At 34.0% G+C, this 16,154-nt stretch overlaps 2 protein-coding genes across 3 annotated transcripts; one reads left to right on the top strand and one right to left on the bottom strand.

Moving 5' to 3' along the window:
• Window positions 1–1,567: 1,567 nt before the first annotated feature.
• Window positions 1,568–5,151, bottom strand: LOC106121890 (chromatin target of PRMT1 protein). Its single transcript, XM_013317719.1, has 5 exons — window positions 4,770–5,151; window positions 4,231–4,391; window positions 3,799–3,897; window positions 3,201–3,313; window positions 1,568–3,020 (listed from the first exon to the last, which is right to left on the bottom strand). The coding sequence occupies exons 1-5, from the start codon at window positions 4,977–4,979 to the stop codon at window positions 2,875–2,877; spliced, it is 729 nt and encodes a 242-aa protein (XP_013173173.1). The 5' UTR covers window positions 4,980–5,151; the 3' UTR covers window positions 1,568–2,874.
• A 453-nt stretch (window positions 5,152–5,604) lies between these two features.
• On the top strand, window positions 5,605–16,152 carry Naam (Nicotinamide amidase). Of its 2 annotated transcripts, XM_013318217.1 has the most exons (8): window positions 5,605–5,968; window positions 7,236–7,422; window positions 7,825–7,929; window positions 13,726–13,860; window positions 14,118–14,246; window positions 14,416–14,584; window positions 14,884–15,026; window positions 15,199–16,152. In XM_013318217.1, the coding sequence occupies exons 1-8, from the start codon at window positions 5,820–5,822 to the stop codon at window positions 15,289–15,291; spliced, it is 1,110 nt and encodes a 369-aa protein (XP_013173671.1). In that variant the 5' UTR covers window positions 5,605–5,819; the 3' UTR covers window positions 15,292–16,152. The 2 variants fall into 2 exon arrangements, with proteins under 2 accessions (XP_013173671.1, XP_013173672.1); XM_013318218.1 differs by lacking the exon at window positions 14,118–14,246.
• Window positions 16,153–16,154: the final 2 nt, after the last annotated feature.

The following is a 16,154-nucleotide window of genomic DNA, read 5'->3' as shown; positions in this document are numbered from 1 at the left end:
TGTTAAGATTTTGCACTACAGAGAACGGAAAGGACAAATATTCATAAATACAAATGAAAAATGCTTTCTTTTGACATTGTTTCTTTCAGAAAGGTAATAAATAGCAGAAATAATTAACTAAATACAATGTAAGTGTATAAAGAAAGAAAATAATACACATTGTATATGTATAATATTCATTGAAATAAAACATAAACAAATATCATTCGGTCATTTATTCTGAGTGAATGGCCGCAGCTCGGACCTCCTGCGGGTCTGTTGATAACTTTTAACGGTGCCTTCGAATGGAGAATATATATATGATTGAAATATTAAGAATGTATCAATTATTAAGTTGATTTTAATAAAGAAATGTACGTTTATAGAATCTTAACTGATCCTTTTCAAATGAAAATTTTGTTTAATGTTAACTTATCTTTGACAATCAAAATATATTGCAGAAAGAAGCTCTTAGTCTTAAGTAGGTAGGTATTTTAGTCAGACGCATGAATTAGACGTACGTAACGCCTGGCCGTTAGACGTCGCGTTACGGCCACGAGCAAACATAACGGTGATCGACTCGCACTTTCTCTGCTAAACGCTAATTACAACTATCAATAGCACGCGTGACACGTGACAGGATAGCGCAAGTCATTCATTCATGTAAGCTTGGTGATAGAACGAACTATCCCTACTTTTTCTATTTTATAGCCCAAATTCATTTGCCCCATTATGGGGTGCGAGAGATTTCTGTCATACATTAACGTAGGGAACAGTTTTCATTAGCCGTTAGGGCCCGCATGCAAGAGCCGTTTTCATTAGCCATTAGGGCCCGCATACGGGAATCGTTTTTTAGTGTTAGGGCCCTTATTTGTCGGGTAATAATACTTTATCGCGCATTTTACTCGTTATCTAATTTCCCGCACGACTCTTGCTTTATATCGACCGACGAATTTAATTAATAGTAAGTCGGTATACCGGGTTGCAGGTAATCACAGAGTTAAGGACTTATGAAACTGCGCCTTTAGCCGTGGGTTTCCGAGTCCAAAAATTCCCTTTGAAACAAATTTTAATGTCTATGTTATCGAAGATTTTTGCAATGAAAAACACAATATTTCCAGTAGTTTAATATTGAATAACAACTTTTCTTACATACTATTTACAAAATGAAAAACAGTCTCATACAACAAATGGCTGACAAAGATATTTAACATAATTATTTTTTTTTAACTGATGTTTTATACTTTTTAATGCAGTGTAAATAGAAATCTATAATAATATAAAGAAGATTGAGACTTTATGCCAATGAAGCAACCAAAAAATGTTTGTGAAGAAAATATTTTTTGCTTAGCAAAAGCAATTTATTATTTTTTTTTAATTTATTTTACGTTAGAATACGAAATAGCAACATTCATATAATATTTTTTTTACAATTGGACTTGAATTTTACAAACGTTTTTTATCTGTATATTAATATTATTTTACTTAATTATTTTTCATTTACATTTTTTTTCCTTAGTATAAATTGGAAAGCTCCGTTTTTAGTTTGTACGAATTCTATATTTAAAAAATTCTAACCTGTAATGTTAGTAATTAAAACATGTCAAAAAAATCACCTCAAGGGAAAAAACATTTTGCTGCCGGTAAGTTAAATTGACATATTTAGTATTTAAAGTTTACACAGTTTTTAACTAATATTATGTACTCGTAATATGCATATGAATTATTAGGGTTGTCACTTTACGATTTTTAATTAATTCTAGTTTCATTCTTGGGTCAATATTGTCAAATGTCAGAGAAAAAAAATGACTAAAGTAAATTACGTTGTCAAAGTATAAAAACTAAGTTAGTAGCAAGCAATTTTTTTTTATCCCATACAAAATATATTTTAACCGATAAGTATTTTGAAAGGAATTTAATCAAAGGAAAACAAAATCTTATTTCAATATTCATAGTAATTTTTAACCAGAAATCAAACTTATATCTACTACCCACTTTAATTTACACATTTCTAGAAATTAAAACAAACACAATCAACAGAACCTAATAACCCTCTCACCCGCTGTATCATTCCCCACTCACTCCTTCTTGCCCTGGTCGTGTTGTGGAATATTGCTATCATATTCCGCAGTCTGACCATTTCCTAATCCTACACCCTGTCTGTGAACCCAGGCTTAACCACAGTACGGAGTTATGGGTGAACAGCAACACACTTTTATATGGAAACTTTGCACAATTAGACATTTCCACTAATACAATATTTTCAACTACAACATAACAAAAATATAGGTTTTGATACTATTTCAAAGAGCTTGAAAACAATCATTTAGGAGGCTGAGTTATGAGCTACGCAGTGCCTTCTCCCGCGTCATTTAAACCCAGTAGTCATAGGTAAGTCAACTAAAATAGATGACCTGCAAATCAGCTATATATGTGTATGAAGTACATTAGTAAACAGATTCATAAGTCATTTTAATTTGTACCTGCATAGTTATTATTTGCGTTTCAAGCTGCGAACTGTGAGTCACTAGGCATGTCCCAGATTATTGGCTCAATTAATTATTATACATAGTGGTGAGCTGTGAGCTGCAAATATAGTTGTTAAGCCATAACTCAACTGTTCAAGTCTGGGACTTTAACTTTTGAACCAGTTTCATACATCTTTAACCCAGTTTTCTCTTACATGGCTTACAAAAATTTAACTAGAAAATGTCTAGTGCTTTAGTATAAACATGTTTAACATGAAAGTGGGTAGTAAATTAAAAATAACACTTGGGTTAGTCACCCCAAACTTTATACTGTTCATAATGATTGTCCATACAGTATCTTCGTTCGAAAAAAATGTACTTTAGTTTTTTTTTTATTTATCACACTTTCACAAAACACTGTCACTGTCTACTCCATTTCCATAGCATTCTTCATATATACATCTAGATCTCTATCAAGTGCTGACTTCGTGTTTGACATGTACTGGTCCAGCTGAGCGTCTAATTCTTCTTTTGTTGGTACTTTCTCATTCACTTGATTCCTTGTAACACTATCTGGAGATTAAAAACAACAATATATATATATATAGTACATTATTTACAGTCAAACATAAATAGTATTGACAAGTTCATATATAGTTGTAAATAATTGAAAACAGATCTATTAAAAAAATTAGGACCAGTAAGTGTATATTTCTTCATCTATATTTAAGTAAAATAAAAAGTAAATTTTACCTCTGCCTCGTCCGCGCATTCTTCGGCGGCCATTCTGTTTGCGTGCTTGAGTGCGGATCTGTGGCTTATTGGCCGTGAGACCCATACCTCTACCAAACTGCATTCCACCACCACTGGGGAAGAAACATAATACTGCATTCAATGTATTTTAATCCATTAAATATTAGCTAAAAATAAATTGGTCTTTTTCATATCAGAGTCAAAGTTACATATTCATCATCATCAGCTCACTATACGTCCCCATCGAGGGGCTCGGGAGCCTACCCTAAGTTACATATTAATTACAATAAAAATGTTTGCAGTATGAATACACTATACATAAGCTACAAGCTATTGTTATGCAATACCTGTGTCAAGTCTAGATAGGGAGGGTGCCCTGGGCGCTAGATACAAAGGAGCCTAATGACTCATAACCCTGTAAAGCCCTAGACAAATGGTAAAAATAGGGGATGCCTATATCTCACTCAGGATGCTGATAATATTAAAACCAGCACTGTTATGTAATTTTGTTATTTCATTATTTAACATATATAATTGTGGCAGTTAACATACTCAATATGTATTCCACATTAAAAAGTTTAACAATGCTACTATTTACCGTAACCTAGTTCTTGGCGTGCCAATGGTCCCGCCACGACGTTGGAGCACTTGACCGTACATGTTCCCTTGTGGTAGATTATTAAATGATGCGGAATTACTGAAAGTTTAATGAAATAGCATTTTTATAGAAAGATTGAACATTTCCGATAACATAGAGGCAGTTCTAAAACATTATCAAGAATGAATTCTGTTCAAAACTAAATAAGTTCAAGACATAAATGAAAATAAAATAAGAATAATTTAATGAATTAAAAATATTTTTACAGATTTAATAGAGCTATGTCTCCTGCACTAGAGGTACCTGTTGATACAGGAGACAGTGCCTTCTCTTATTTATTATCATGTGATACTAACTTTATGTATTATTTGTATGTTTGTTCTTTTTATTGTGGACAAAACCTTTAAGGGATAAATTGACAACTTTGTTTACCTTAAATTATTATTTGACTGTTGCCAAAATACTCTGTTTTTAATATTTTGATTCTGATTCAGACTGCTGAAGCTGTTTGCACGTCTCAGAGTGGGCAAGTTGTTCTCCCTGCCAAATTGCTGTCTTTGTATATTCAGTCTGAGACGTTGTTTTATAGCTTGCTGTGAAAATTAATTAAAAACAACAACATACAGAAAACAGCAGCGCTTTACGTTTGAAATTAGCACTTTTTAAATTTAACTTTCTTCTTTTTTTAAAGTAAGTACTAATTCATTTAAAAAATAACATAGTTATGGAGTAAAAGGCAAAGATAAAGAGCTGAATTGTATGAAGAATCAAATTATTATGGTTATCAAAGTAATCGGAGGTACTCTATTAAAATGTAAACAAAGACTTTACACTTATAAATAGGTGGATTTATTCTCTAACAAAAACTTATTATTTTAACATAACTAGTTAAACGTAACATAAAATTTAAAACAGTCGTAAAAAAAGATAAATCCCAGATTGAAGTAAAATTATAAGTTGTAAAAACTTACCCTTTTGGCTTGTTGTATCTTTCTAGCTATTTGTTCTATAAGGTCTCCATCGTTAAAGCTTAGGTTTTGATTTAAAATATTGCCAATGTTTCTTCGGGGCTGTGGATTCCGCGTACGTATTAAACGTTCTGGAACCACTGCTAGCATTGAGAAACGATCATTTAGACTTATATTCGTCGCATGTAATCCATACACTTTTTCAATGAACATTTTGTATGGTAGACAACACTCCAATACACAGGGTAATCAGTTGTTTACATAAGTAATTTCGCAAACAAAAATAAAATGTAAAAAAGGGTACTTTGAACTAAAATACTTATACTCCAGGTAGAAATACTATTTTTTACGACGCCGACCGCGCGAAATGCGAAACGAAAACACAATTTTGTAAATCATAGAATAAGTGACACATCTGTCACATTGATTATATTATCTGTGCGAACTTTCTAGTAAATTGAAAAGAGTAAGCAGGCCCTTGCACTTGGATTAAAATGATATTTGGATGATTAGAATGAGAAATGCCAATAATAAATAAAACATTACTTTGTTCAAGTTATTATACTTGGACTGTTGGATTTACACGAAGTTCTCCTTAGAACACTACCCTAAAGGCCATGCATATTGCCCTCATCTAGCACCTGCAGCCCTGACTATGTCTACCTTACAGGAGATCTTTTCGTTCATGGCGTTGATCTTCGAGTAATTTTTGGTATTAAATTTAGCCACTAAATATTTGAAATTAAATTATCGTGATAGTTTATTTTCAGCGATTTTATTGTATCACTCATCACTCTTGCATAATAACTTAAGCTGTCTAGTCATTCTGACATTGACATTTAACATTTTACTTTTGAAGACAGGAAGGCTGAAAACACGGAACTAGGTAATTTGCTATTCTAGTGAAATTAACCGCAAACCTGAATTAAAATACTGTCGGTTTAACCTCATAATCAAAGTTTCGGGCATTTGGTGCTGCAAGTTGACGTAATACGGAATTTTAGTAGCGTTGTTATTTGTTTATGCGGACTGTGGTGCAATCCACCGGTTACGATGTTGGTTTGCCTTATAAGCGAGCGCTGCGAAAGCGGGCCGCTCATTTCGATCAAACCTACGATGTCGGACGTTGACAACGGCTCCCCAGTCGACGAAGTTTGCTTGCTCGATATGGACGCTTGCTATGAAACTTTTGACAAAGATGGGTATGTGACCCTCACTTATGTCATCTTGTAAATGACACAATATCATGAAAGCATTCGAACTTCATTTACATTACAAACCATTACTAATTTTAATGTTTCAGCAATTGTTTTATACAGTTTTAAAAAAATTGTAGTTTCAATAACTTACTAGCTTACTACTTATTTAATCAGAGAAATATAAGCTGATCCCAATGAAAGAAAGCTTTAAAATAAAGGCTAAATTTCATACAATATACATTATTACAATTATTTATCAATATTTATTGTATTTGCTCAGTTTCACAAGTAAATAAATAAGTAAATGCCAGTGACATGCTTAAATTGTTCAAATAAAAACATAGAGCAACCTATTGCTTTTTCTTGGCTATTAAAAAAACTTTACAATAAAGCCTCTTTGTGAATTTATTTCTGTACAAAAATAATATTTTATTCCATAAATAAACTTATGTAAATAATAACATTAACTGAATACATTTATTGTTTTTGAATATCTCAGTTCATTTTCAAGTATATTTTTTACAGTAATCAATATTTATAGAATTTATTAAGGTTTAAATCATTTTAATGTTTTTATTATTCACCTTTTTATGTAGAATACAAACAGTCCATACCCAAGTCTGTGATATGTACATCACATTTCTAATAAATGGATATACTTGCCCATTAATATGATTCCATAGTTCTCTAATCTAAATTAAAAATGCAGGAAAACAATTTTTTTAACAACGATCCGGGCCTTTCAAGAGTAAGATATAGACATTTTCTAAATTACTGTATTACTTTAAATCTCTTCATTTAACATTTGATTAGATGGTGCGCGAGATAAATAAATAAAAGCTTTGTTGTGAATCTCATTTACATACAGTTTTAGAGCATTGGCTCCTGAACTATGTTACCCTATGTTTCAGGAGCTAACAAGAGTTACATTATTCTATTTAAATAGGTAAATGTAACGACTATTATATATATATAATATATACTAGTGGTCGCCTATTGGTCTCATAATAAGTTTATGGAGTTTCCTTTATTAACTTTTAATGTGTCAAATTTTACGTTCTTTACTGGACGTAGCACTAAAATTTGTGACAAGCTTCATCATATCGTATCGTTATTGACAAAACTTTTAAAGAAGTAAGTATTGATATAATTGACGATGAGGATATGAAGGTGTTTCTCGCAAATATTCGTGATAGGCCCACTGTTAAATTTCCTTTCGAAAGGTACAAAGTTTCGTTTCATAATTAATATGATCTGTTATACTATGTAGAGATGGGCAGTTGAATTTCGATGAGTTCCGTCTTATCTGCAAGGCGTTGTTCCGCAACGACAAGGGGCACATCTACCCTTTGCCGGAAGACAGAGCGCGGCATGTCTTCCAGATCTTCGACAAGAATGATGATGGCTTCATTGATAAAGAAGAGTTTACCTTTTGCTGGAACCATTGGATTAAAGTTGTAAGTATATTTAATAATGTAATATAATGGTTAAAGGTACTTAATCTGACGGACGTAGTTTTAATTCCCGCCATTCAACTATTGAAGTCCCAGAGGTTTTGAATTTGGAATCGTTAGAAATATTTCTAAGCTATTTTTTTTTTCATTTACTTACGTTGAAACTGGCTGTAAAGACTTCAAAAATTAGCTTATAATGTAAGCGAAAAAAGAGGAAAAACAAAAACTACTTTAAAGCTAAGACATAAAATATTAATTCTGCAAGATTTTTCCTACCATAAAACTGGTAAATTTTTGCAATATCATTTCAGTTTTATTAATTTAACGGCAATTTCACGATATCCCTGAATCTAAATGACTAACTTATATGTAAGCATGCATGCTTAAAGTTGCACCATTCTCCAGATCGTGCGTCCTGTGAGCGCATTCCTGGTGGTGGATGTGCAGAACGACTTCATCTCTGGCACCCTCAACATCAGCAAGTGCAACGCGCAGCAAGATGGCAGCGAGGTAAGAGATTTACAGGGTCAGGTACACTGTAGGGCAAAAGTTTAAGACCACCTAATATTAATAAAATAAATTAAACTGTTAAATCATCTAATAAATCCTTTTTGACAGTCAATATATTTGAAAGGCATAAAGAAATATTAACAGTTCGGCCATAACTAAAACAAGATCCTTTACTTACTGAAACATTTTTGTCTTGTCATTTTCTGCGCGTCTTCGACGTCTATATATGTATATATTTTTTTAAATATTTTCTGACAGACTAATCGCGATAGCGTCTCTTTCACGGTGCCTTGTTTGTTTCATTACACTTATTTTTGCTTGACTGATATGGCGAAATCAATATAAGAAAATTGGTTTATATGATTGCTAATTTGAATATCGCGAAGGCAGATATTTCGTGGTTTTTCCAATGTCATGATTTACCAACATATTTGGCCTTTTCTTTAAGCAATTACAATTGTGAATATATTTACGGCAGACGATTTGTCCAAAATCTAGTCTTTAGTCTTAATAAGATGACCTAGATTGATTTCGTATCGACCTAGATTGTCTACCGTTAAGTTGCCTATAAGGAAACTAATATCAGACGATTCTTTATTTAAATAACCAGTTTGTCAATGTTGCACTGAAGTAAAAAAGTTTAAGTTTTTCCTGCCGCTATAGTTGCATGTTTTTATGATTTTTTTTGCTAGAAAATATTAGCAGATTTTTTGTAAATTTACTAATATTTCTTTAACCATTCCAATTAAGCTCTAGGCTTGTGCTAGGATATGGTTAACGACAATAGTCGAATGGCGGAATTCGAACCCCCGACCTCGTGGTCGGAAATCCGTACCCTTAACCATTAGGCTATTGACGCTTCAAAAGTAACATATATTATATATATCTTACTAATATTATAAATGCGAATATTTTGATGGATGTTTGTTGGCAAAATGTAGAACATAGTATGGAAGAACTCATAGACTACAACTTAAGTTTTTTTTTTAAATTCAACGCGGATGGAGTCGCGGACAACAGCTAGTGTATTTATAATTGATAGTACGGTGTATAGTACTTATTAATTAATTGTTGACGTAAGTACACGCGCGAGTGGCTCGCCTATCAATCGATCAAACTTCCTCCTCTGATTACCGGCATACACGGAAACCCTTAGTTACCTGCGTATGTTTCAACTAAATTTTATATGTATATTACGCAGAGATTCAAATATAAAAGTTATAGAGTGGACATTACGAGCATTCTTTCGAATATTTTTAAAATAATTGCACATATTCGTCAGTACTTTTAGTCGCAAGTGTGAAGCGGGAGAACTCTACCAGTTTTTATAGCATACGATTTCTTTCGTAATGTCCTGTAATGTCTTCATTCGTATTGTCATTTTAAACATGACGTCACTAATATCGTGTCTATTTATGTAAGTTATTTTTAAAATCTACGTAACAATACGTTACACATATTTCATGCTTAAAACTTAAAGTCTGGAGATATTTTTCTAACTGCATAACCAACTTTTAGTTTGAATTTTTTGAATAACTGTCACCGCGAAAGGCCATACTTTTAGCTTAGTTCAAAAAGAAGGAGGTTATCAATTCGTCTGTATTTTAAGTGTGCCTTTTCTTTGTTCTATTGATGGTAAATTTAGTTTATAATTTCACTATACATATTATAATAGAAGACTATTCAACCACTGCATAACTACATAGATTGAATAATACACTTATGATGTAATCGCGGTGCACTCCCTGATATTTACAAGAAAACTAAAGCACCTATTAATCTTATATGCTGGTAGCTGGTATCTATAATATAAGAGAAATTAATCTTTCATAATTTCGCTTAACTCAATTGTTTTAAAACCTCCTTGGATACACTGATTTAATCAAATTACTGTCGCCCGAGAATCCGTCCGCGCGGAATTAAAAAAAGCCTTTGGGAGCGTCGGTGGCTCCGGATACAAGCACTTGACTTGCAATCTGCAGGTCCTGGGTTCGAATCCCCCCATGTATCGATGTTTTTTTCGATTTACGATTTACATTTATCCGACGTTCTTACAACGAAGGAAAACATCGTGATGCAACCTGCAGATGTCTGAGAAGAAATTCAAAGATATGTGTGAAGTCAACCAAACCGCACTTGGCCAGCGTGGTTGACTATGGCATAATAACCCTTAACTTAGTGTAGGCTCTTCTGGGTGTTCTTCGATAGTATTATATGTTCAACATCTATGCCCAATTTCAGCTATCCATACAGCAAAGCCGTAAACATTCGCATTTATAATATTATTAAAATGTGAAAAATTATATTGAATAGTAAAAAGAATTCGCAACTTTAACCATAAAAATATGACCATAAAAATAAGATATGAGTGAAGTAAACTATTAAATAACTTTGAAATATATAGAAGTTTGCATGCCGCTGAAAGCTTACAAAACTTTTCGAAAAAATTCCATAGGCTCGTGTTAATCTAAAAAAAAAACTCTAACTAGTAAATTATTTGAAGTCATTCCCTTGATATTTTTGTAGTATAATTGTAAAAATATTAAAAATGAACATTTCTTTGTCGTATCTGAAAAACCGTTGCCATTTTTTATTTCGTAAGCTTTGTGTAGGTATACATATGTTTTTTTTTTATATCATAAGGTGGCAAACGAGTGAGCGGCCACCTAAAATCGCTGATATAGCGAAGTGACCGTTGCCCATAGACATACGCAATTGCATACGCGTTGCCTACCTTTAATCAACGGAGGAGAGGATGCACAGAATGAAAATATTTTCCCCTTCCATGCATCCTCTCATCCGGAAAGTCCACTTCCACTTCCCATCCTTATCTTATGAGAAAAAGGGTGGGCAGGGAAAGAGGACTAAATTAGGCCTCCGGGACGCACACTCATCAGACTGCACGCGGAATTGCTTCCACTTGACGCCTGTCTTCTGTGTAGTCGTGGTATTTCACCGGGCGAGCCGGGCCGATTCGTGCGAAGATATTAAAGCGGGCTATACCACTGTTAACATAACATGATTATTATGCATAATGCTAAGATGTCATGGTGATGCTACAATATACTTTTTTATGTTGCAGTATATTTAGGGAAAATTCATATTTCCATTGTACATCATAAAACTTAATTTTCTTTTACCAATACAGACAGAATTGAAATTAGGTTCGCGTGCTTATTTAAGCCTAACTTAAAATCGGTAACTTGGCTAACTTTAACATTTCAAAAGTGCAATTAATCTTCGATGTTTTGGAACTAACCCAAGAGTTAAGTTTCGTGTTTAGTAAAGTTTCAATTACTTTCACAAATTGCTTTTGTACATTTCAAAATATTGAAATGACAGTTTTGGGTCGATCGAAAACCAATATATTTATATAATCACTTTAGATCTAGAATTAAATAATAAAACTGACAGACTTTTTTATATATAATTCCTTGGTTACTTAACTAAGTCATCTCTTCCCTATATTCGGTTTATTGCTAAACTTACATTTTTATAGTTTCCACTGTGAAAAACATGTTTACAAACATCGTCTAATTATTCGTACCTCATAAGAAAAAAACGTAACCCTTATAGCATCACTTTGTTGTCCGTCCGTCTGTTTGTCAAGACCCTTTTTTTCTATTTATTATTAAAGTAAAACGATGTGCTTACTGACACAGCTTTATTAGAACTAGAAAAGTACAGACTAAAAAAATATACCATAGACCAACTTGATTTGTTTTATAATTACAAAACTACTTTTATATTACAAGCGGAATGGCGCTAGTATTTATATATTAATAACATAAAATAGGATTTCGATATGAATAATAACACTATTTCTAACCATAACTTTTAGGTTTCGATTTAATACTGACATTATTTGAGAAACGCTTCATCATGTTTACTACGACCAATAATCCTACAATCGTGCAACAGTTAACTATAACCTAAATAATAGATCTAAAATAAAACTTAACTAGAATCTAAATTTAATCATGACTCCAATTTAAGTGACTGGTACTGACGAAACATTTGTCAAACGAATAAGCTATTAATATTGTTTTTTTTCTATTACATTACCATATCAAAACGAGCATTTTAGTTATACGAGAATGTCCTTGATTTTACCTAGACATAGATTCGAAGAGTGATTGGATTAATAAATTTATTTATGGTTATGTAAAACAAAATTGTAATATTTGTTTATCCGTTGACTTAGTAGCCTATATGTTTATCCAGGCTATGTTCTACATTTCAAATTTCATCGAGATTCATTTAAAGGCCGGCAACGCATCTGCGGTTCCTCTGGTATTGCTGATGTCCATGGGCATCGTTGAACACCTCGGTGTTCCCGCTGCTCGTTCGCCTCCTTCTGTTGTAAAAAAAAAGATGTTCTGGATATACATTATAAACATCCATCCATCCAAACACGCTTTCATAATATTAAGAAGTAAGATAGACTTTTCCTCTCAAAGTAATTTTGTCTTAAACTTAAGTAAATCACAATCAAATTAAGCAAACAAGTTTGAAGTACTTATAAACCGCATTTCCATTTGTGTGAAAATACAATAGCATTAAATTAACAAATGGTTTTACCGGCGCCCTTTGATGTTTAACCTTACAAGCGATAGCTAGCTATCAGCGGTTGTTGGCAATTATCACCACCGCGCCTGGCACCGCTCACACCCCAAACAACCCTCGCCGAGTGGCTAGATAGAGGGTTGTACCCCCTAATACCTTGTAATCTACACCCTTCGCGTTTTCACCGTCTGATAATAGTTTTCAGTGACTTCCATTAATATTTATAAACTTTGTAGACAAAATCTATCTATTTATAAATGTGGCCCATAACTGTTGCACCTTGAATATTCTATAGCTGTTTCATATATTTTTTTATCGAAATCTTCAAATGTGTGAGCTATTAAGTGGAGGCTAAGGCAGTCCCTTAACATACATTTAGTGTGATAAGTCTAAGCTAAGCGTTTATTTTACTAAACGTTAAAAGTCAGGAAGTGGCGGCAGTTAAATGTTACATTGTTAAAAGATTTTATTTCTATGTTCATACATGTTTATAGAATTGTACATTCGCAATAGGTTTGCGGTTGATTGACGTAGAATCGAGTCACAATGGCTATTGTTGCGAAATGAATAGCAAAATGTTTCAATGCTTTTTATTAAGTTACACTATAATTAATTAGTTATTTCTAGAAAATACACATATTTTTAATTTAGTTAAAATCTATTGCGTTAGTCTAACTAACCGTGGCTTTCTGATACAAAAATCTCTGTATAAAATGTATCGTATCGGCAATCCTCTTTCATCTCAGGTCTCAGAAACCCACTGTTAGTAGATATAAACTTGAATGACCTTTGCTTAAGTTACAAATGTACATAAATAAAGTATGTACATATGTTTGGTTGTATTATAATACAATAGTTACCGCTCTAATAGTCACATACAATCGTGTTTCGCTCGAATTAACATAATCCGAACTAGCTGTTGTCCGCGGGTTCGTCCGCGCGGAATAAAAAAAATTAGTAGCCGATGCGATCGTCTAGGCTATGTTCTATATCTATACTAAATTTCAGCGAGATCCATACAGTCGTTCTGGAACTTCTAACATACATCCATTTATCCATCCATCCAATCATTGCCTTTTGAAATATTAGTGAGAAGTAAGATATTGCCTACTTTCGTTCTCATTTTTTCCTGACAAAACACGGGATTTCACCCCTGTCTTGGGAGTAGTATTGCACCGGTCGAGCGAAGTGGTTAGTGCTGAGGAATCTACCACTAGTATATTTTTGCAGGTGGTTGAACCTATCAACCGTCTACTGGAAACAGTGCCGTTCGAGTGCGTGTTCTACTCACTGGACTGGCATCCGCCGGACCACGTATCCTTTATCGACAACGTGCATATGCGCGAGCTGCATGTCTCCAGTCCGGTGAGTAAACCTTCTCATATCCACTTTGTATTACTCAAATAGATGAAGACTGAGATTCAGCTTATTTATCTGGTGTTTACTAATAAGGGAGGGGGTCGACGATGTATCATATTGTTTGACAAGGGGTGAAGAGGGGTTTAAAATTTTGTGACAACACACTTTTTAAAAATATGAACATAAAATTGAAACTTCAAGCCTACTAAATAATAGTATAGTAAATTATTTAGCTTCGTGTGTGATGTGATAGAGTTGTGCAGGTGTCGGCTGACAAGGCGCAGGCGTATGACACGGTGGTGTTCGCGGGCCCGCCGCCCATGAAGCAGCGCCTGTGGCCCAGACACTGTGTGCAGGACTCCTGGGGCGCGGAGCTGCACAGGGACCTCAAGGTCAGTGCACATCACTACCACACATTGTTTAGTGTGTGGAAGGAACATAGATGAAGAGTTTAGTCTATGGTATAACCATCACCATATTTTGACACATTCTTCAATACTTGATTAGCCTAAGTAATCCTTTCAAAGCTTGGAAGTCTTGAATGGTATTTCCGGGTTCCAGGTGTTAGATGGTGCGGTGAAGGTGTACAAAGGCACCAACTCTGAGGTGGACTCGTACTCAGTGTTCTGGGACAACAAGAAGCTGACGGACACCAACTTGAGCATGCAGCTGCGCGCGCGCGGCGTCACCGACATATACATCTGTGGTCTCGCTTACGACGTCTGCGTCGGTACGCAATACAATATCAACTTACTTGCGATATACTTAAAAGTCATAATCGAGTAACTAGGATTTATACCTGGCTGCGTCCATAACGTCACTACGACGTCACTCGGTTTCAGTTTGAAACACTTCGTGTCAGGTCAGTTGTCAGGAGATGGGACATACAGGAATGAACGATGTCAGTTCTTCTTTTAATGTAAGGTATCTTCAGCTTTACAACTGTTTGAAGATGTCTATGGGCAGTGGTTACTTCGCTATTTGAGCGAAACTCTTGTTGCCATTTAACACCGTGTCTGATGTATGTAGGAGCGACGATAGCGGACGCGCTGGCGATTGGTTACCGCTCGGTGCTGGTGGACGACGCCAGCCGCGGAGTAGACCTCGCAGACATCGAGAAGACCAAAGCCACCATACTCACCAACCACGGGGTCATCGTTGACTCGGAACAGGTCAGTAATAATTCTACTTGTGGGTTGACATTCTCAAACATATCTCTTAATCTCGTTGAAAAAAATAATAATCGACCTATACTATGAAAAGACTTATTTTACTGACTACATACTTATTTTAAGTAGCCAAAGTATAGAAAGGACTTTTGCTAAATAGTCTTTCATAATCCAGGTGTTGGCAATGGTCGAGGGTCGTGACCGTCGACCTGAGTTAGGTTACAAACTGGCCATGGAACTGAAGCACGCCATGGAAGACCAGGATTAGATCCAGATCTTGTACCTCCACCAGTTCTAGATCCCAAGAAGTCACAAGCCATCTTTAGCATATCAGTTCCTATCCTCGGAGGGTTTTTTTAGTATGGCAACATTTTGTGTGATATAAGTTATATATTTTGAAAATAATCTGACTTTATATACGTTAATTATATACATTTGAAGCAGAATAAGTTAGCTTGAATTAATCAAATGGCGATACATTAAATGTTAAGCTTTTTCCTATTTAATAGATCTGATTATTTATTGTTTTACGTATAAAATTATTTATTTATTTGTGAAAATGTATAGATTTTAGTGACTGCATTTAATTTGGTCTTGATACTTAATATTTTTGACAATTTGAATGACATTAGGTTTGACCTCCGAGGAATATTTATTATTTATTTATTTATTGTTTCGTCTGCTGGACAGATTATTTTTAATCCTGTAATATTTATTTAATTAGAAAAACTAAATAAAATGCGTCAATGACAATACTTAGGAAAATATAAAATTGTCTGTGGTCGATTTTAGCTTAGATCCTAATTAGTATTAGGTGAATTTTTGCTGTTTGTATTTATTAGACAAAAGTACGAAGTTATGCACCTCGTGTGAAATATTTATAGTAATAGAGGTTTAGGTGAAGTTGGTAGTTTAGTTTGTGCAACATATCATTAGAACTGAATATCCTCAAATGGCATTCGTAAGGAATGTAAACACCATAGTGATTGGTTTATATAACTATCCAATTCTTCTATCCTTCAGTTAAACATTAAGGAAATAAAGGTTATTGGTACCTGCAGTAACTTTTTAAAACAATAAGAAATAAGTATCCGACTCGAAGGACCATAAACTGTTTAATTTTATTACTTA

This window comes from Papilio xuthus, unplaced genomic scaffold (assembly GCF_000836235.2).
Source record: "Papilio xuthus unplaced genomic scaffold, Pxut_1.1 DF826933.1, whole genome shotgun sequence".
Classification (NCBI taxonomy): Eukaryota; Metazoa; Arthropoda; class Insecta; order Lepidoptera; family Papilionidae; genus Papilio; species Papilio xuthus.
This window is presented reverse-complemented; position numbering and strand designations above follow the sequence as displayed.